At 38.1% G+C, this 23,236-nt stretch overlaps 1 protein-coding gene across 1 annotated transcript; it reads left to right on the forward strand.

Moving 5' to 3' along the window:
- The first annotated feature begins 331 nt into the window (after positions 1-331).
- On the forward strand, positions 332-22,157 carry LOC104245745 (chaperone protein ClpB4, mitochondrial). The gene is made up of 10 exons (XM_009801403.2): positions 332-754; positions 2,602-2,820; positions 2,894-3,131; positions 13,560-13,755; positions 17,113-17,167; positions 17,946-18,096; positions 18,791-19,099; positions 19,402-19,667; positions 19,760-20,689; positions 21,578-22,157. The coding sequence occupies exons 1-10, from the start codon at positions 506-508 to the stop codon at positions 21,887-21,889; spliced, it is 2,925 nt and encodes a 974-aa protein (XP_009799705.1). The 5' UTR covers positions 332-505; the 3' UTR covers positions 21,890-22,157.
- Positions 22,158-23,236: the final 1,079 nt, after the last annotated feature.

Consider the following 23,236-nt stretch of genomic DNA (forward strand, 5'->3'; position numbering starts at 1 on the left):
TCCTTAAAACCACCTTATAAGTTTAATTGTTATCCAATTTTAAGGGTAAACAGGGTCCGACAAGAGTAAAGAAAAGCTAACCATAAATTGGAGCCAATTCTGGCCTTAAGGACATTATTACTTCCAAATTATGATTATGCCGATTTGAAGTGATCATTTCAAGGAGAAGCCCAAACGATATTGCAGCAACAAGAGTTTGAGGGAAACATATACAGCGCACGTGGGAATTTTTGTTCCGTTAAAGGACTCACGATGGTTAGGTTTGGGACTTAAAATGTACCACTTTCTCGACGAATGCAGACTATTAGTGCACAAGTATAAAAAAAACAAAAGGATTATTTTGAGCCCAGACTATTTTGAGTTTTTTCTCACAAGGAAAATAACTCTCGAGTGTTCCACACTCTTCCACTTTCAGTTTGATTTTGCCCCTTCCCCAAGGTTACAGTTAGTCTCAGGGTCACATTTGCACAATTATCAGCCAGACAAAGACGCGAATTTGAAACCTATGGCAACACGTAGAAGCTCTAGCTCTGCTCTCACGGCCCTTGCGGCGTCTCGTTCCCGCCTACTCTCGCGGTTTCGTCCTGCAGTTTCTCGTCTCTCTCAGAATACTTTACTCGGCACCGGCAGGTGTCCACCTCCCAATAGTGGATTTTTTGTTGCAGAAACAACTGCTGCACTTTGGCCGAATTATAACGTGTTGTCCAAAAGTTTCGTGCACTCTTACTCTACTACTGCTGCTAGCTCCGGACAGGCACGACTTTCTTCTTCCTAATTGCATTCTTCTCTGTTCAACGACTTTTCTTCTTCCTAATTGCATTATTCTGTCCGTTCAATTGGAAGTGCTAATAGAATTAACTCTAATTGACGTTTAGATTAAACTTGAATGAATGCTGTTGGTTCTTTTATTTAGCTTTTGATGCGAAGTGAAGTAATCTCTATTTAGATATTGTCAGTTAGAGAACTATTTTCTCAACGTTAAGGAACATCATTTCCAGCCTTTTTTTTTTTTGCAGAGTGGAAGCCTTAAATTGTGTATTTTTGGACGAGAAATAACAAAAATGGTCCCTTATATGTGGGGTAGAATAAAATAGTCCCTTAATATACTCCTGAGCAGTTTTGGTTCTTCAAGTTTGCAAAAAAGTGAGCAGTTTTAGTAGTCGTCAATTATTTTAACAAACTCTGGTTGTTTAATTTGACGAATACGAAGTCGCATTTGGAGGTGCATTTTTTGCCGTTTATGATATATTTGGTCTATTTCTGGTGTCTGATGGAGTTTCTGGGATTTAATGGGTCTTTCCTAGTGGTTCTAGTTAAATCCTTTTCTTTTTCATAGTTTCGCTAAATCTAGCAGCCAAATTTTGATAAACAGTTGACAAGATAAAAAATGCTCATGCGTGGCAAACATAGATCCTTCTGATAAGCGTCAAGCAGTGGAAAACACTTTTAGGTGCTGAAGTGGATTTTTATAAATTGGTAGTTACGTGTTAAGTGAGAAGTGGAACTGATAATCAATTAGTATGGTTGGTAAAAAAACTGTTGATAAACACTTTTTTTGCTAAAATAACTGTAATGACCTTAAAGTTATTTACAAATTCTATAATTTTAAAGTATTTATTACATAAAAAGACGAAAAATAGAGGTAATTAAAAGTTATGTTAGAAGAATATATTGGAGATTACAAAAGATCATAGGGATAAAATCGTAAAAGGCTTGGTCAAACAAAAAATGTTTATAAGGTATAACTTTTGACTGATTTTGGCTTACAAGTTCTTCTCGTACGAGCACTTTTGATGTTTATCAAACGTGTAGATAAGCCAAAATGTGCTTACAAGCTAGTAGGACCCTCTTATAGCTTAGACAAATACATGTATTTAAGAGTCTATTTTATACCTACCTGGCTACCCCCCCCCCCCCCCAAAAAAAAAATAAAAGTTACTACTTTTGTCATTTTCTAATTGTTGGACAGGCGGTTTCATTCTACTATTTTTTGACAATTTCGTGGGTCATCCTTGGGGTAGGGTAGGCTGCCTTCGTCACACACCCTTGGGGTGCGACCCTTTCTCGGGCCCTACATGAATGCACAATGTTTCGTGCACTGGACTTCCCTTTGTGGAGTACACTTTATCAAAGTTACGTATAAACACATGCACTAAACTAGACTTTTGTGATAGTTGTTTCACTTGAGGCTGTCAGTTTACTTCTTTTTTTGTTTGGCTGCTATTGGTGTTGCCATAAAAACTACTCTAGAGTTTACTATTGATGCTTAGAACTTATGGGGTGAATGAAAGGACGGGTGACTGAAAGGACATCTCCTTCCTCAAACGTGTTATATCTTCTTAAACAAGAAATTTTGATGTACTCAAACAATACTAAGGGGGGTTGTGCAGATAAAAACAGCTATTTATAAAGGTCCATTGGTCTCCCTGGCCTTCTCTAGAATGAGGAGTGCCATGATTGTAGATATTTACCTATACCATATCGCCATTTGTCAATTCTCTTGGATTTGTCCTGATGATTACTTATCTTTAATTTTGGGTAATTTTAAATTGTTTTGGCATATTATTTGTTGTTATGTTAATTAGTATGAAGATTTAACAGATTAATAATATGGACTACACCGAGATGGCTCTTGAGGGTATTGTTGGTGCTGTAGAGGCGGCACGGACTAGCAAGCAACAAGTAGTTGAGACTGAGCACTTAATGAAAGCTCTTTTGGAGCAGAAGGATGGGTTGGCTCGAAGAATATTCACTAAGGCTGGGTTGGACAACTCATCAGTTCTGCAAGAAACAGATCAATTTATATCTCAGCAGCCAAAGGTATGAAAAATGGAGACTGATTGTGGATTCTGATGAGTTCTTGGACTAGAGAATCAGATATTTTTTCTTGCAGGTAGTAGGTGATACTAGTGGCCCCATATTGGGGTCACATCTTAGTTCTCTCCTAGAGAATGCGAAGAAGCACAAGAAAGAAATGGGAGATTCCTTTGTGTCTGTGGAGCATATGTTGTTATCTTTTTTGTCAGACACAAGATTTGGTCAAAAGTTATTCAGGAATCTCCAGCTTACGGAGAAGGCTTTGAAGGATGCTGTCAATGCTGTTCGTGGAAGTCAGAGAGTAACTGATCCAAGTATGTATATATTTATATAGCTTCATGTTTCGTGGCCATGTCTCTTATGATTTCATTCGTTCTGGTTGAATGGTAAATCCCAGTTGGCGAAAGGATCTTACTTTATCACAGCATGAGATGATCCTTACTTTGGTTGATTGGGTGGATCGTGCAATATTGTCTCTCTGGTTTGTCATGGACATTAAATTTTTCCTATTGATGGGGGGGGGGGAGTCTTGTAAGGTGGTTAGAGGCTTAGAGCTGATAATATTTCAAAAAGTACTTGGCAAAAAAGGCTAATTCCAAGTAGATGGTATAATACTCCATTCACATGAACTTAGATTTAAATCTGAATTTGAAGAATGACTTTTGATATCAAAAGGTAGAATGAGGAATTAGCAAAATTGCATTGAGGGAGTATGGATGTCCTTGATATATATGACAATGCATATTACTGTCTCTTAGTGACTACATCATGAAGTTTCAAAATGATTGACCATGCTCAGTGCAAATAAGATATCTAATTGTGTCAAAATAGATTTTAGTATGGCTCCGATATTTATCAAGATCTTCCAGCGGCTCTTCCTGTCTAGGAATGAGTTTGAAATCTCGATCCTAAGGGTGTGAACATGTTTGCAATCTGACACGTTTGTTTACTATAGTCGTCAAAAGCATGCTTTGTGAGATAGCAATGCCTATCTTTGATTGTGCTACCTCAATCTCCTGTAATTTTCTCAAATCCTGAGCCTTACAGCAATTGAACAAGTGTTGCTAGAGTTAAGAAACTATTTGGTCATTGCCTTCTATAATAAAATGTCATCAACATAGTCCACTAGTAAATACATTAACCACATTGTTGTGAAGAGCGTGAAGTGAGAAAAAGCGACAACCCCCATTTCGATTAAAGCGAGAAGCGTAGCACTCACTTTTTTGAAGTGAAGCCGAATTTTCAAAAAAAAATTAAAATAAATACTGCATAGACAACACATGTAATTGTAAGCAAATGTTCAATACTTCAATGTAAAAACTAAATAGTAGCATCAATTAAAGCACAAAATGAGCATCCTATTCTTCTACAAGATTGTGAAATTCTTGTATTCCACTATCATTATTATATTGCTCGTCATCTTCTTCAACTTCTTCTTCTTCATCAACTAGGGACAAAGTAGCCGCCTCTTTTCCCTTCCTCTGTGAACTTGAAGTTGAGGTACTCCCCTTCAAACCATAAATCCTCTCCCCAATTTCACACGCCTCCGCAACATCACCCCAAGTGAAATCAGAAGTTTCCTCAAATACTTCTTCATCTGCATGATCTTCCGGGACTCCAATTAGCCATTCATTAGCATCATTGATGTTGTCCAAACTAATTGGATCAATTACATTGCGAGCATTGTAACTACGCCTCAATGTTCTATTGTACTTAATGAAGACTAGATCATTGAGACGCTTCAAGGTTACTTTGTTCCTCTTTTTGGTATGGATCTGCAAATAATAAGTAATTAGTAAGATTAGGACAATTGAGATATAATTTAATTATCTCAATATACTAAATCTTTCTTCTTAGTTCTTACATGTTCAAACACGCTCCAATTCCTTTCACACCCGGATGAACTACATATTAGACTTAGAACCTTAATGGCAAACTTTTGTAAATCTGGGGTGAAATGGCCATATTGCTTTCACCATTCAACTGTAGAAGTAGAACAAATTTTCAAAACATAATATTGATAAATTAATAACTTATTAACTATAAAACAACATATAAGCACTCGTTCACCTGGTGACTTCGTCTTTTTTTGTCTAATCGCCATGTTTTTTCCAAAAGTTGCTCAGCATTCCTATAAATACTAAATTGCTCTGTTATTTTATCTTGCACGGATTCTTTGGGTATCAACTTCTCAGTACATTCATAGTATCCATTCCACAAATGTTCATCTCCTAGAATCCTCTCTTCATTGTCATAAAACAGTTCCGGGTTCAAAATAAGTCCAGCTACATGCAAAGAGCTATGAAGCTTACTATCCCACCTTTTATTTATGATCTCAAATACACTTTTGTATTTTCTTTGATCACTAAAAGAGACTTGAATAGCCTTCTTTGCCCTATCCATTGCTTCGTACATGTAGCCCATTGGTGGCCTTTGCTCCCCATCCACCAAACAAAGCACTTTAGCTAAAGGACCACCAATCTTCAATGCATGAACCACATTGTTCAAGAATGAAGGAGAAAGTATAATATCTGCAAATTCTCTCCCTCGAGCTTCCCTTCCATAGGCACCGTTAGTGTACTCATCTGAAACAAACAACTTCTTCAAATTGCTTTTTTGCTCATACATCCTATGCAAAGTCAAGAAAGCGGTAGTAAATTTTGTCTTTGCAGTTTCACCAAGCTTCTTTGTTTAGTGAATCTCTTCATCATATTCAATAACAAAGGCCTTTGAACAATAGAGGAATGCACTCTAATTGCCTGATTAAAGACTGAACTGATGGGTCTTTCCTTGAAAATGTCACCGAAAATCAAATTAATGCAATGTGCTGCACACAGAGTCCAATAAATATGCGCGTACCCAACAGACATCAAATCACCAGCTTTAACATTTTCACTGGCGTTGTCCATGACAACATGAACAACATTTTCTGCTCCAATAGAGTCTATTGTACTCTTGAACAAGGAGTATATTTTGGTTGAATCAGTCAAAGAGTCGCTTGCATTAACGGACTCAAGAAACATACTTCTTTTAGGAGAATTCACCAAGATATTGATGATCATTTTTCCATTTCTCGCCGTCCACTTATCCATCATAATGGAACAACCAAACTTGTTCCATTCTACTTTGTGATCCTCCCCGATTTTGTTCAACTCTGCCGCCTCTTTTTTTTAGATATAGACCTCTAACTTCATGATAAGTTGGAGGCTTCATTCCTGGACCATATTGGCCTACGACATCAATAAAAGCAGAAAAAGTGTCAGTATAATTAACACAATTAAAAGGAAGACCTGCATCATACATCCACCACGCAAACATTGTGACTGCACGAACCCTCAAAATCGCTTTGGCATCAATTTGAGGATTACCACTTTTTCCTCCCTTATCCCCAGATTTTTGCGGGAAGTAACAATCCATAGGACCTTTGGTCTTGCCAGTAGATCCACAGCTAGAAGACATTGGTTGCATCCTTCCCTGCTTTTGTGATTTTGGTGGAAGCGACGAAGCATCGTCACCTTCTTCTGTTTCATCATCGTCATCATCATGATTATACAGTTCTTGTTCATGAATCATTTGAGTCTTTAACTCTTTTTTTTTTTGAAGGAATGCTTTCAATTCTGCCTTCACATGCGATGGAACTTTAGGACAATATGCGACATTTGGATCACCACCGATTAGATGCGCTATTTGACCGATAGATTCCCCCATTTGAAATCTTGTCACAAAAAAGACATCTAATTGCCATCTTGTTTTGTTGGTCTCGCTAACTCTTTCAGAGTAAGTCCAAGCCGGATCTTTCCTATCTTCTTTTGGTGCCATTAAAAGAACAACTACATAACACATAAGAAAGACAATAAGAACTAAGAATAAAGGATATAAAAATTAGAGGAAGGGCAGTAATTCTCTTTTAAAAATTGGGCAGAGTTAAAAAAAAAAAACTAGGCAGTAATTCTCTGTTAAAAATTGGCATCAATTCTGAGAAAGAACCGAAGGTTAAAAAAAAAAATTTGCCAGCATTTCGCTGCTTTTTGGACGTTTAAACAGTGAAAGAAAAAGAAAAGAAGAAGAAGGAGGAAAATCAGAACATACCTGTTGCTGTTGAAGACTTGAACTTGAAGTTGAAGTTGAACTCTTGAAGAAGAAGAAGAACCCCAGTCGATGCTTGTCGATGCTTTCAGAAGTTGATGAAGAAGAAGAAGTCGACTAGTGTCTCTGCTTTAAAACCCTAGTCGCATTTGTTCGTTTAATGAAAGACCAGACATCTTGTTTTTAATAAAATAGGGTTGAGTCTGATTTAAAACACAGAAGCGATCGCTTCTCTCGCATCGCATCGCTTTCCTGCTTCTCGTTTTTTAGTGGGAAGCGGTCGCTTTTCTACACCTAAGTCGCTTCACCCTGTTGAAGCGTGCACTTTCTTGCTTCGCTTCTCGCTTAAAGCGAGGAAGCGGACGCTTTTTTAAACACTGATTAACCATGACCATTATAATTGTATACGGGTAAAACCGAGCCCATGATGCACCTCGATTTCCGACAAGAGAAGCCAGGCTCGAGATGTGATGGCAAGGGACAAATATCAAGCCGAAAGTCCCATTGAGCCAGAGCCCTGGGACACGATGCCTGCCCTCGGGAATATCGAGGTCATAATTACAGAATCGGTCCTAACCTCGAACAACTTCGAGGAACATTATCGGACGATCAAGCGTAGCCAACAGAAAGCCGAAATATCCATGACCGGCCGAGTATCACGACGGGGATCTCGGCACGTATCGATAAGGAACCTTCAACCAGTTAATCAGAAGACCTTTTACCTTTTACAGAGTTGTACCTAAAGTAGGACTCCCCTACTATATAAAGGGGGTTTGATAATTCATGTAACACATTGAAAACACGCGTTCCAAGGAAATATATTATCATTTTCTCTTTTATCTAGCTTTTTTCACTTGTTCATCAGTGTTGACTATAGCAAGCCCGGGATCGAGGGTGAACAATTTTACTAAGGTTGAATCTGTCTTATTCGCATGGTTTGAATTCATTTTATCTTTACTAGTTCAATCTAATCCAATTTATAGCTTTGTGTCAAATTAATCCGCGTATCCTTAAAACCACTTATAAATTCAATTGTTATCCGATTTTGAGGGTAAACAATAATGAAAGGAAATTGAACGATCAGCTTCACTTTGGACACTTCCCATGATATTGGACCACGAACTGAATTAGAGAAATTCCAAGCCACACTCCCTATAAGTGTTTTAGACCATATAAGTGACTGTCAACAGCATACTAAGCCTGAATCCTTTGAGCAACAAGCTAGAGTGGTTGCTTCATGTACACCTCCATGGCTAATTCTCCATGCAAGAAGGCATTTCAGATATCCTGTTTATAAAGTGTACATTAAAACATTGACGCTAAAAAGTTAAACAGTTGTGTGGGTGGATACCATATAAGTAGCGACGTCCAAAAAACACTTACCAGAATTAGCATGAGTTTCAGATTCAAATTCCTGCGGAGGCAAAAGACACTAGGTGATTTCTTTTTGTATGTCCAAGTCTTGGTGAACATATGTGAGAAAGAAAGAGTTTGAGAGAGAACTCAGCTTGATTATTACCTTAAGCAGTGGGCTTTAAATAGCTAAGTGCACATATTCTAAGTATTAGATCAAGTTTGAGACCTAGTAAACTTCCACAGGAAAAGGGATAGAGTCAGATACCTAAACCTAGTTATACTCTAAAGTTTTTATGTAATTAGACCTCCTTAGTCTCTATCCTAATGGTATAGTCTCATCTGTGCTGTCCCAAATTAATATATTGAAGAGAAATTCAATCCCAAAGTTGTGTGTGAATTTATATGGTATCAGAAGCCATGTCGATATCTTCCTCCTCCTCCCCTCCATCACCTACACTCGTTAACCCTCTTTCTTCGTCATCTTCCTCGCATGCACCCCTTGACCATGCTCATCACTTCATTTCAGTTAAATTAACTTCTACCAAAATTTTTCTTTTTTGGAAGACGCAACTATTACATTTTCTTCGAGGACAAAATCTCCACAAAAACTCCACGGCTATATTGATGGAACTAATCCTTGCCCACCATCACACACTACGGTTGAAGGCAAAGAAATACCAAATACAACCTATGTATAATGGATCTAACAGGACCAATTGATTCTTAGCCTGTTGATTTCATCACTTTCCAAAGAAATGTTGCCCATGAAAATTGGTTTAAATACCTCCAAAGCAGTTTGTGATGCACTTGAGGCAGCCCTATCCGAACCTTCAAATGCACGAATCCTCAATCTTCATATGCAACTTTAAAACTTGAAGCAAGAAGATCTTTCGGTTACTCAATACTTGCACAAGGCCAAACTCATCTCCGACGAGTTGGCAGTTGCTGCAAGGCCCCTTCGTCTTGCCGATCAAAATGTGTACATCTTTAAGGGACTGAGATCTGATTTCAAGGACATTGTTACAACTCTCTCAGAACGACATGAACCAATCACATTCTCAGAACTTCACAGCCTCTTGCTTAACCATCAATTTAGACATGGTTCCTCTATCTCCTCACTTTCTTTAACCACCCCAAAACCACCTGCTCTTCAACAATACCCACAGCTAACTTCAATCAACGAACTACAAATCTGATCGTAATAATGGTTTCAATTCAAATAGGGGACGAGGCAGATCTTCGTGTGAAAGAGGGGGTAGAGGTGGTTGTTCATCCTCAAGGAATTTCTCTAACAATGGACAATCTTGGTCTCAATATGATCAGCGAACCCGGTGTCAAATATGCAATGGTACCAACCATCTTGCATCAACTTGCTTCCAGAGGTACAATCACTTGATTAACCCTATGGCTTATTTGTCTAACCAAGCTCCTTTACCCTCAACTTTGCAATGGTTTGCGGACATTGGAGCCACTCGCTACATCACTTTGGATCTCACAAATATTCATCAAGTTGAAGATTATAGGGGTTCAGATCAGGTCCAAATTGGCTATAGACATGGCCTTTCTATCCATCGCACTGGTAACTCCTCTCTCTGATCACCCTCTTGGTCTCTCTATCTTAAGAATATCCTTCATGTTCCTTCAATTACCAAACGTTTACTCTTTGTTCAACTTTTGCTCGTCACAATAATGTCTTCGAACTTCATCCCTTTCATTTTGTTGTCAAGGATCTACAATCCAGGACACCTCTTTTTACAGGGCAGAGTGATGGCGATTTATACACACTTCCATCCAAGTCTTCTTCTTCTTCCATCTCCCAGCCAGTTCCAGCCTCTCCAACAGCTTCTCTATCCATCAACACATCACCTTCATGCTGACATCTTCATCTTGGTCACCCCCATCAACGAGTACTTACGCAGATTCTTAGGACCTACTACAATCTGAAATGAATGCTTTGCTACGAAATAATACCTGGTCTTTGGTTCCTCATAATCTTTCAATGAATGTTTTAGGATGCAAATGGGTGTTTCTCATTTAAAAAAATTTCTATTGGGGCAATTAAGAGATGAAAAGCTCATCTTGTGGCTAAAGGTTTTCATCAACTTGAAGGCCAGGACTACTCTAAGACTTTCAGTCCAGTTGTAAGGCTGCAACCATTTGCATTGTTCTATTTTTAGCAGCTTCACATGGGCGGTCTCTCCAACAATTTGATGTGCAAAATGCAGTTTTACATGGTGAGCTTCAAGACCATGTGTTCATGAGCCAGCCTTCAGGTTTCATCCATCCTCTTTTTCCTCATCATGTTTGTCAACGTAAGAAGTCACTATACGAGCTCAAATGGCTCCCAAGGCATGGTATATGCGTCTCCATAAGTTCTTGCTCAGCGTAGGCTTCATCACCTCTAGATCGGACACTTCCCTGTTTGTCTGCAACTCAAATGGTGTTGTCGCCTACCTCTTAGTATACGTTGATGATACATAGTCACTGGCAGTGGTACCTCCTTTTTAGAATCCATTTTCCTCAAACTTGGAGATGTCTTTTCCATATGTAATCTTGGTCCTCTCAGTTTCTTTCTTGGTCTTCAGGTTTCACGTGATCACCATGGCATCTCTATGTCCCAAGCTGAACACATTAAGACTATTCTTGCAAGAGCACGTATGTAGCACTGCAAACCTTTAATTACTCCCATGGAAGTGAATGTCAAACTTCACAATGGAGAAAGTCTTAGCTTTCATGATCCTACCTTGTACTGTCATATTGTGGGCCTTACAGTATGTTACTCTCACTTGGCCGGACTTAGCTTTTGTGGTGAATAAAGCTTGTCAATTCATGCACAATCCTACTATGAGTCAGTGGGCAGCAGTCAAGCGCATACTCTGCTATTTGATGCATACCCAACGTATGTGTTTTCACATTCCTAGGTCTCTTACACTCACTTTTCAAGCCTTCACACACTCAGATTGGGCAGGTTCACTCGATGATCGTAAGTCCACTACGGTTATGCCATTATCTTGGGTGAAGCTATTCTCATGGTCGTTCAAAAAGCGGCGCATTGTAGTAGATCTTCCACAGGTTCAGAGTATAAAGCTTTAGTAGATGCAGCTGCCGAGCTGACTTGGATTCTGTCTCTCTTGTTTGAGCTTGGTGTTTAACTTCCCAAAGCTCCAATTCTATGGTTTGACTACCTATCTTTCGGTAATCCTGTGTTTCATGCACGAACCAAGCATGCGGAAATTGATTTTCACCTTGTTAGACAAAGTAGCTCGAAAGGATCTCACAGTTCAATTTTTATCCTCCGAAGATCAGCTTGGTGATGTCTTCACAAAGCCACTAGCTTCCTCTAGATTTGAGTTCCTTTGGTCGAAGCTCAATGTGGTTTATCCACCTCAGCTTGCAAGGGAGTATTGTATCAACTTTGAGTCCTGGTAAACTTAGGATATAGTCGGGTACCTAAACCTAGTTATACTTTGAAGTTCTTATGTAGTTAGATCTCCTTAGTCCCTATCCTATAGTATATACTCATCTCTATAAATGTACGACCGCTGTACCAAATTAATACATTGAAGAGAAATTCAATCACAAAGTTGTGTGTGAATTTATACTAAAAGGAAAGAGAATTAATCACAATGAAAATACAATCAAGCTATACTCTATTTACAAGATCCTAGAATATTCTAGAATATTGACAAGATTCTAATAAGAGTTAGCCCGTATCTGTGCTGGTGGGAGGTAGCAGGTATCCTTTAGAATTAGTGGAGGTGTGCGCAAGCGCCAGAACACCGTGGTTATTAAAAAAAATCCCTACGAATTATTGGTATGAATAACAACAATCTCCTCTATCATGGAATGACTCCATATTAGATGTATCAATAATTTTCCAACGTCTTTTAAATGTGGAAACACTAGAAAAAGTTGACACATTGATTAAGAAAGTAACAAAATGATACGGGAAGTACGAATATCTTTGCGTGAGGTAATGAATGGAGTTGTTATGTCTGTTGAAGGCATGATTAGGATTAGTGATGGAGGAGGAGGAGAAAGTCATTGAATGCTGGCGATGTACTTGTATCATGAGAAAAATCTCATCTGTATTAGTAGGAGGATGTTTATGAACTGATTAGACTCGGACAGGACAAACTTGTGTTTTAAGAAGTTAGGGACTAGTAGATGTCAGGAGGGAAATTTTATTTCATAGAATTTGGTGAAAAGTATAGAGATGAGTGGGAGGTTACATTTGCTGGGACGAACTTTACTTTTTGGGGGATTATAAACATTTGCAACTTTTCTTGAAAATGGGTGAGTAAAAAAAGACACAATTCTGATTAGGATTGAGGTCTGTCTTTTCCAGTAGTGTGATCATGAAGGAAGCAAGTACATCCAAGCACTTCCAATTGTAGATGGTGGAGATTTTGATCTGGAAATTTTAGTGTGGACAGTAAAGTTGCAACATAGAAAAGATTGATTTGTACATTTGCCATCGATAACAATGCTTCTAGCAACATGATTCTAGGGTGAATGGGTTTGTTGGGGCTCTATGAGTCTTCCTCGAGTGGCGGTGAGGTCTAGAAGTCGATGCAAAGAGAATTGAGTGGTACAGTCAGTGACTATGACTCATTCTGTCAGCCTCTGTAATTTTTTGCCGCTATAGCTTTTCAGTAAGTAGTTTCTTCCCTGGTTTTAATGTCATGAAAACTAGAAATAAAAGAATGAAAAATGATGGAAAAACTTGATTATTTCCTCAAGTTTGATTAAGAACTTAAACTAGTTACAATGTTGGTAAAATACAGAATATGGTGAAGTAATTCTCCTAATGTGACTCATTCATAGCAACTGAGTTAACCCAGTAAATGCAAATGACTGGACGATCTCGACAAATCCAAGTCTATCAATTTCAACAAGTTTCGCTGCCTTAATCATGACAATATATTTAAGTGATGGTCATTAAATTGGAAAGAGTTGCTGTTGCTCTTGTTTTTGCCATCATTCAGCTGTTCACTGTGGTAGATTATGGTTTCCTACCAAGTCCAATGAAACTGAGCAGTCTTGACAATGCCTGATGTTCAGTTTCTAAAGTCTGTTCTCTCTCCAAAAGTAGAGGAACATAATGTTATCTGATTGGCTCGGGAAAAAGTTGTATGTAGGGTGAAACCTTAATGACATAATGAAACATGTAATGGTCTTTGTGCCTTTGGTTCATTATGTCTGCTACTAGATACTGAAATTGCTGCTGAAAGTGCTTTTTGAGGTGTCACTCATTTTTTCTTGCTGCTATTAATACATAGCGTTCTGATTCTTTTCAGACCCAGAGGGAAAGTATGAGGCACTTGAGAAATATGGAAATGACTTAACTGAACTTGCCAGACGTGGAAAACTTGACCCGGTGATAGGAAGAGATGATGAAATACGGCGCTGCATCCAAATATTAAGTCGGAGGACAAAGAATAATCCTGTTATTATTGGTGAGCCTGGAGTGGGGAAAACTGCAATTGCCGAAGGGTATGATCTCTAGCCTTTTTTGGTCTCACGGGGTGATGTATGAACATGTTTTTCCTTATATTTATTTGTCTGGATCCTGGTTCAGTTGAAAACAATCCAAAAACAGTAATGGAATAGCAGATCTGTGGAGGACATTTTTATTATTACTTGTCTACAATGATATTCTTTTGGTTGGATATGCTGTTTTAATTAGTTTTGTTGAATAATGCTGCCTGGCAAACCAAACATTGAACTTTAAAAGAGTTATGTTTCTAGAAAAGATATGCTCGGAATAGCATGATTATCCACTCAGAGAGGTTTGTGATATTTAGCAGACTGTATGTGGGGTTTACAGGAAAAAATCATTGCTAATACATATTGTTTCTGGACAATACGTTATTCCTGTTAACTATTTGAATTGTGAGATGGGTCAGGGTGTGTTATGTGGAGTTGTTGAAAATTAGTAATTGTAGGATGGAATGAAACAATTATAATCTTTTTTGTTTACCATGGTTCCTTGTGTTTATTTTTAATGAGCAGTGGCGTGGTAATGAAATGTAGTTATAGAACTTCTTACTAAGGGGTCTGCCTATATGTTGCAGAATCAGGATCGCTGACAAGGTTCAGTGAAGAGTTCTGATGGATGCATTCAACATTTCTTGAAAATATATATCAAAATAATGCTGTTGTTAGTGAATCACTGAATTTGTGTTAACTTCCCTTTGATTTGAAACTACCTTACCCGTAAGCCTGTAAAATTGAGGTGGCTTGCAGAGCCTTTGAATGATCAAATTTCTATTTAATAATTAATATAATGCCAAAATTGTGGCAGCTTGTAGAGCCTCTGTGTGACCTCGTTTTAACTTTTTACATAGGTCCAAGGTAGTGTTAGCTGTAATATTTGCGTGTACTTAAGAGTCCTGTTCAAGTGGTGGCATTTTTCACGTCATCTACTTTATGCAATATGTTATGTTTCCAGCCTTCGTGAAATGGGGATGTGTTTTTGACAGATTAACTGATAAAAGTCAATCAGTTCTGTCTCTTGTAATGATCTTTTTCCAGCAAAGGAGGCTTTTTATTTATTACTTGTTACCAGTACGTTATGAGATTTAGAGCCTTTGTGGTTTGGATATTTAAAAAGTTAATCAATACTTACTTTTTATTAGATCAGTTGTGCTAGTTGTAACTTACTTATCTTACATATCGGAATAATTAGTTTGGTTTAACTGCCAGACGAATGTGTTTCTGCACCGGAAGTGAATAATTCTAGACGTAGAGAAAGCATATGATGAGTTGGGAAAAAATGTCGTTTAGTGGGTGCTTGAGAACAAAGAAATTTCTACTCAAAATATATAAGTACCATAAAAGATATATATGAAGGAGTGGTCACAAGTGAGGGACCAGTGGGCGGAGATATTGAGGAGTTCCTTGTAACCGTGAGTCCATAATAGGGAGCTGCCCCATAGTTGCTTACCCTGGCTATGGAATAAGTTATTCAGTAGCAAATAGGACGGCATTATGGGATATGCTATTTGTCGATGATATTTTGTTATTTGACGATGGGCAGGGCAAGAAAGTAACAATCATACCCGAGAGAGTCAATTGTTAATTGACGAAATTAGTTAGGAGCCGATCAAAAGTTGGAATTATGGAGAAGCACGCTAGAGAATAAGGATTTTACAATAGGTAGAAGTTAAACAGAAGATATGCAATGCAAGTTTAGCTTTTGAAGTGAGGTTAGATAGGATACTAGTGTCGAGACAAAAAATTCAGATATCTAGACTCGATCTTTCAATAGAATGACATGATAGATGAATATGTAACACAATAATATGATGGCCGAATTGAAGGAAGCCCATGGAAATGCTTTGCGATAATGATATAGCTACTAAAGTAGAACATAAGGTCTATGGAAACTGGTGATATAAACAGGGTTATATAGGAGTAAAGGCTGGAATTTTAAGACCCACAATATCGGCAAGATTAGCATCGTAAATATGTGGTGTCAGATGGATGTACTATACGACCCAAAAATGGTTGAGTCCAAGTCACTACATTGACAAGATGAGCATCGCAAATATGTTGCGTCAGATGGATGTATACACACCAAAAATGGTTGTGTCCATGTGAAGGTGCATGTAGCACACAGTGATAGTAAATTGAGAGATGGCCACATTTCCATCATGTCTTTCCTAGGCCTTCCAAGTGCATTGGTTTATTGGTGAGACTATGATGACTAAAGCTGTTGAAAAGGTATGAACTAGATCTAAAATTACATGAAGAGAAGTCATCTAGAATCACCTACAATCTCACAGAATCTGCGTGGATTCATTATGAACATAGCACAATGAAAGCAAATTATCAAAAGCATGCAATAGTAATTAGCTAGAGTTGAAGCCTAGTCGCTATTGCTCTTACATTAGGTTGTGTGTTTTCCAGGAGCTTTTAATTTGGTTAGAGATTTGTATATCAAATGTGAGATATAGAGACCCTCTAGTTTTAACAAACACCCTTAAGTTATCTCAAAAGAGAGCAAAATAGATAGAGGATTCATATAACGATCCCAACTAGGTTGGATTTGAGGTATTGATTAGAATGATTGATATAGTTATCCAAATTTTAAAAATCAACCTTATTATTAAGGCAAAGATGCTCTTAACATGTTAAAAAGAAGTCGAACAAGAAATTGTTCTTCCTTTCCTTTGATATAAGATATTTCTCTCCCACCATCCTGGAAGGAGAAGGTAAGGATTGTGAGAATGCATGGGAGAAAAATCTATCTTTTTAAATATATGATACAACGAGCCCTATATATAATATATATTCTACTCCTACTACATATAGGACTAGGACATATTCTACTCCCACTGACTGGAATGATGCACACAACGGCTAGAATAGCCTCCAGAGAGGGTGGAGCAGCAACCGAAGAAAATGTTGGCGGGTTGGGCTGCCGGTAGACAGAAGTTATTGAGTCTCTACTAAGAGAATAGAGGTTTTGGTATCATGAGAAAAGAAGAGAGTACTTATTGACTTGATTATTGACACAATGAGAGTGTTTTTTATAAAGGATTCTTATTCTAGTGATATAAGCTTAAGTATTTATATTATGCTAATGATATGAATAGTGATTTTTCTCTTGTAGTTAAGTAAAGAATACTCCAAAATATCATATAAAATATTTTACATATTCTCCTATTCAGATACAATGAGACTAGGCAATATTAACCTATAATTACTTTGATTCTTTTGGTATTTTAACACGGTTTTTAGTCTTTAAAAGAAATCAGGAAAAAGAGAGGTGAAAGATGGTATCAGCCAAATCTATATGACAATTAACCTCGGAATGATTATGCTTTCTGCTCCTCATCCATGCAGGTTAGCTCAAAGGATAGTCCGCGGTGATGTTCCTGAACCTTTGATGAATCGGAAGGTTATAACTTCTCTTCCTTGGTCTTAATTTGATTGACTTTATTTTATTGTGAAAAGGTCAAGTGATTGTGCATATGCAAGATCTTGGAAGATGGCCTTTGCGTAGTGTGCATTGGATTGCTTTCTCTTCAATTTGAAAAAGATAGTATCTGGGAAAGGCATGTCTTGAAGAAATAAATCAATGGTTGAAAACCTGCTGCCTTTCTCTTGAGAACCATGAGCCGTAACTTGTTGCTTACTGCAAATAGTTCTGTTTCTCGTGTTGCAGTGATTCATTTGTATGACGCCAGTATTATTGGATCATAATTTTCTTTTCAAGATATGAGTCTGCTAAAGACAGTTGATGCAGTCTTTACTCAAATGAACGACCGTGGTTAAGTAACATATTGTTTTAATCATTTCTGGGAGCAATTTCAGTCGAGTTTGATACTAAGTGAGATATGCATAACATTGCACTCAAATGTCAAACTAAATTTTGATCATCTAAGCTAGTCCGATGAGTTAGTCTCTTTTCTGAAACCCCCAACCCCTCACTCAGCAAAGGGGTAGGAGAAAAGGAAACGAACCACCTCATTCTCTAAAAAGAGTGGAACTAAATTATGATGCCTCCTAAAGTAAAGTAGTTGGACATAAGTTTCTGAAGTTTCAAATTTGAGAGTGGGATTCCGAGGAAAGCCTTCTGTAGCTTGAACCTTAATTGTCTACTAGGATTTGTTAATTTCGACTTTTAAGTGCTAATACTGTAATTTGATTTCCTTTTTCCTTTTCATTTTATTTAGTTGATGTCTCTCGATATGGGTGCCTTGCTTGCTGGTGCAAAGTACCGTGGAGATTTTGAGGAAAGGCTGAAAGCTGTTTTAAAGGAAGTCTCTTCATCCAATGGGCAGATAATATTGTTTATTGATGAGATACACACTGTAGTTGGTGCAGGTCTGGTACTTTTTTTTTAATATCCATTTCTCCATGAAGGAAGAAGTTTATTTCTACCGACTGGTTAGAAAATTTGCCAAATGTATTCTTTCTCTCTAAGATCAAATCTCTATTATTTATAGAGTTCGATATTAAAGAAAAGTGCTGACTCAAACTGCTTGTCTGCTTTCAAATCTCATGGCGTGTGGACAGCAAGTAGTGACTGCTCTTTTTGTTGGATGATTTTTATCCTTGCTTAATTCAATCTTAAACAATCCAAAGTTCATGATTTAATTCATTTGATGTCACTGGGAAACACTTGTTCTTCATTCTAGTGAGGTTAAAAAGCACTATTGCTTCGTGATTGTGTTTTAGGTGATCCATTTTTAAATTTGAGCCTGGAGCTGGGAAATGCTTGAACTAAAGTTTACTTTTCTGTTAATTTGAGCCTGGACCTTGGAAATGATTGGAATAGGTTTATTTTTCTGTTCCATAAAGCTGATAAAACATTACTGATGATGTCCTTTATGTATGCAACCGAGTAAAGGAGAAGGTACCTTTACACCCAAGATATAGTTTCTGTTTGTAGCTGGCTTATATTAGTAACTAATTCAGCGAATGTTACTTGGTCAAATTATGTTGATACGTTATATTCTAAAACTTTTGTTTGTTTATACCTTCCTAATCATTGTGTTTGCTTATGCTTTGTGTCTAGGAGCTACTAGTGGGGCCATGGATGCAGGGAATTTGTTGAAACCCATGCTTGGTCGGGGTGAACTTAGATGTATCGGAGCAACCACTTTGAATGAATATAGGAAGTACATTGAGAAGGACCCTGCTCTGGAGCGCAGATTTCAACAAGTATATTGTGGCCAACCATCTGTGGAAGATGCAATTTCCATCCTCCGTGGATTGCGTGAACGATATGAGCTGCATCATGGTGTTAAAATATCAGACAGCGCTCTTGTATCAGCTGCAGTTCTTGCAGATCGATATATCACTGAGCGATTTTTGCCGGACAAGGGTAGGCTAATGTATCCTTAGAACTGCAAGTTGTCTGAAATACTTGCTTTTCATTCCTATAAAATTCTTGTGAACGTTTTTCATGATATCTTCAAATAATACAGCAGCCTAATGTTACTTTTACATAATAAGAAAGTTACAGGGTTACAAGTAGCTTATTTTTATGGCTTCTTTACATGTTTTATTGCATTGAGTGGATCAATGGGTCCAGATTTTCAAGCTTCTTCTAAATGTTTTTAGCTGTGCGTGATCTGACATACGTTACTTGGGGCTTTTCACTTATGCTCAGTTCTTTCTTTTCAGCCATTGATCTTGTTGATGAAGCTGCTGCAAAACTAAAAATGGAAATTACTTCAAAGCCAACTGAATTGGATGAGATAGATAGGGCAGTGCTAAAGTTGGAAATGGAGAAACTCTCCCTGAAAAATGACACGGATAAAGCATCTAAAGAAAGACTTAACAAGCTAGAAAGTGATTTGAAGTCCCTTAAGGCAAAGCAGAAAGAGTTAAACGAACAGTGGGAACGCGAGAAAGATCTGATGACACGTATACGTTCTATAAAGGAGGAGGTAAATTGCATCTTTCATTGATGAGGTCAAATCAAAGTTGCAGTTTTTCTTTGTTTTCTCATGATTACTGTTCAATTTTTTCCGTTGCGTAGATTGACAGGGTGAACTTAGAGATGGAAGCTGCTGAACGTGAGTATGACTTGAATCGTGCTGCTGAACTCAAGTATGGCACCCTAATCTCCCTTCAACGGCAGCTAGGAGAAGCAGAGAAAAACCTGGCAGACTACCGGAAGTCTGGGAGTTCGTTGCTTCGTGAAGAAGTAACAGATCTTGATATTACTGAAATTGTTAGCAAGTGGACGGGTATACCACTATCAAACCTTCAGCAGTCTGAGAGGGACAAGCTTGTCTTTCTAGAGAATGAACTTCACAAAAGAGTTGTTGGTCAGGAAATGGCAGTAAAATCTGTGGCTGATGCAATCAGGCGATCTCGGGCAGGCCTGTCCGATCCAAATCGGCCCATTGCAAGCTTCATGTTCATGGGTCCCACTGGAGTTGGCAAAACTGAACTTGGAAAAGCTCTTGCTGCGTACCTTTTCAATACTGAAAATGCTCTGGTGCGTATTGACATGAGTGAATACATGGAAAAACATGCTGTTTCACGGTTGGTTGGTGCACCACCAGGTTATGTTGGATATGAAGAGGGTGGGCAACTCACTGAAGTGGTCCGTCGGAGGCCTTACTCTGTGGTCCTTTTTGATGAAATTGAGAAAGCGCATCATGATGTTTTTAACATTCTCTTACAGTTGTTGGATGATGGAAGAATAACTGATTCTCAAGGGAGGACTGTTAGTTTCACAAACACTGTTGTAATAATGACATCAAACATCGGGTCACATTACATTCTTGAGACGCTGCAAAACACTCGAGATAGCCAGGAGGCAGTTTATGATGCGATGAAAAAGCAGGTTATTGAATTGGCAAGACGGACTTTCCGGCCTGAGTTCATGAATCGGATTGATGAATACATTGTTTTCCAACCTCTGGACCTTAAGCAAGTTAGCAGAATTGTTGAGCTCCAGGTAATACAGATCTGTAATCTGTTGAATTCTGATTCTCCTGACTTCATATGTTTTTCTTCTGTGTTGTTTTCTGTTTGCTGCGGTGTCATCTGCTTTCTGATTACTTTGACTTTAAGAGTTTTATAAGCACTACAGCAGATTACTGTTTGTGCGTTATCTCTGTAAATTTCAGTTTTTCTGTGTGAGAACAAAAAAATGTTTTAGTGTGCATTAGATCTCAAAATTACACATAAGTACATCTCATTTGCTTGGTGGTCGTCGTCCTAGTTTGTCCTCCTTGCTGCTTTCTGATGAGTGCATGGTTGAGTATGTCAAGCTTGAGAACTGCAGCGCACTGCGCATCCTGTCTAATGTCTGCTCTTGCAGTAGTTTTCTAACAGAGTATAATGTAAAATATATCATTTCATCTGGTGGTTAAGCTTTCTCCAAGATGAAACATAATTTGATATCTGTTCTTTGTGGTTCTTAATTTGGGGAAAGTGTTTGGCTATTTCTTATTTTAACCTTATCATCGCATCTGCAGCCATAGCATAACCTTGGTGAGGTTCATGGGAAAGAAAGTTACCGAGGCTACCTGACAATATCGTTAACTGATGAAAATATTTGTAGAACAAAACTCTGTGTTTTCATTATCATTACTATATTAGTTGCTCTCTTTTATCTTTTTTTCGTCCATCTTTTCTGTTTGAAGAGATTTTTCTTCTGTTTCATGAGATAATTCGAGGTGGAACTGCTGAGTGCTATGTATTACATGCGGCTGATTATCTATTTCATTTTCTATAAAACCTTCTCTCTATCGTGAGAAAGCGAAGGTCTCCCTCTGAAGTTATACTGCTGATATTAGAGTTTCTTAGAACCTGACGACTAGTTCTCTTTTTCTCTTCGCAGATGAGAAGGGTGAAAGACAGACTCAAACAGAAGAAAATTGATCTTCATTACACGCAGGAAGCTATCAGTCTACTGGCAAATATGGGCTTCGACCCTAACTATGGAGCTCGACCCGTTAAACGAGTGATTCAGCAGATGGTTGAGAACGAAGTAGCAATGGGTGTTTTAAGAGGAGATTTTTCGGAGGAAGACATGATTATCGTTGATGCTGATGCTTCTCCTCAGGGGAAGGACCTTCTTCCCGAGAAGAGACTGTTGATACGAAGAATTGAAAATGGTTCCAACATGGATGCCATGGTTGCCAACGATTGACATTTCGTCCCAAAAGGTGTACGTATATGATGTAGATGCCTAGGTGTGGATCTAGTTTGTAAAATTTAACATGAATAAATGAAATAGTATAGTTGTCGTGTTTCTGTCCAGCTGAGGGTAGTTAAAGCATAATTTAAACCATGCACGCAACATAAAGCGAGAATTTTATGCACTTTTTCTGCAACGAATTTTTTTGAAGAGAATCATGCACGATATGTTTACAATCCTTGGGTTTCTAAGGAAGATAATAAGGGGGCAACGGAAAATATTTTTCTTCTGTATTTTTTTAGGTGTGGTGTTTCCTTCACCGTATCTAGAAAGTAGAGTTCGATCACCTTCAAGAAGAAGATAATCCCTTGGTAACTTATGGTAAGTTGGTAACCATCCTGATTCCTAAGGGTTGGGATCTAGTCCGGTAAAATTTTCTCCCGTTAAGTTCAATAGGGAATTCATATGTTAACACGTGTTCTGATATAGTTCAATGGTCGGGATCTATTTGGTCTTTAACTTTAGTTAATTATTCTCTAACTTTTATTTTCCTCTCTGGAGAATCCAGACTAAGGTTGTTAAACGGGTGGGTCGGGCCGGGCTGGGTAGGAAAAAGTTGAAACCGTTCGGGTTTCGAATCAGGCCGGTTACGGATTAAGGGTTACCAGACCTAACGGGTTTGGGTTTATCCAGGTAAAAAATTGAACTGTAAGGGTTACGAGTACAAGGGGCGGGCTGGGTTAGTGTAATTTTTAATTATTTTTTTGTATTTTGTATAACTATTGTAAGTTATATTAATATAAAGTAAAAATATAAAAAATACAATGAAGATGGGAAAAAGTTGCACTTATAAATTGCAAGTGCTACATTTATTTCAAAATTCAAACTTACAAATTGAAAGGTTTACATTTAACAAGAAGTAAACTAATGAAAAAAGAGTAAATTCAAAGGTTTTGCATTGCCTTAGACTCTAAAACCTTTTAAAAAAAATTAAAATCTAGCCGTTAAACCGGACCGGGCCGGTTAACCAGTTCTATAGGAATTTTGGTTGACCGGGTTTGACCGGTCCGATTAATCGAATGAATTAAAGTGAACGGACCAACCCCCTAACCCTAGTAACCCAGCCCACCCGCCCCCTAAGTACCGGGCTGGGCCGGTCCGGGTTTCAATCGGTCTAGGCCGGGCCGGTCCCGGGTCTCCCCGACCCGTTTGATACCTCTAATCCAGACTAGGACCTCTTTTCTCCTTAACTTTTCGGCATGTTCGACATTACTAATTCCGAGATGTTCCGTAACGAATTAACAATTATGAATAATTTAATTCATGTATTACATGTAATTCAATTGTAAAATGGAAATA

This window comes from Nicotiana sylvestris, chromosome 2 (assembly GCF_000393655.2).
Source record: "Nicotiana sylvestris chromosome 2, ASM39365v2, whole genome shotgun sequence".
In the NCBI taxonomy this organism is placed as follows: domain Eukaryota; kingdom Viridiplantae; phylum Streptophyta; class Magnoliopsida; order Solanales; family Solanaceae; genus Nicotiana; species Nicotiana sylvestris.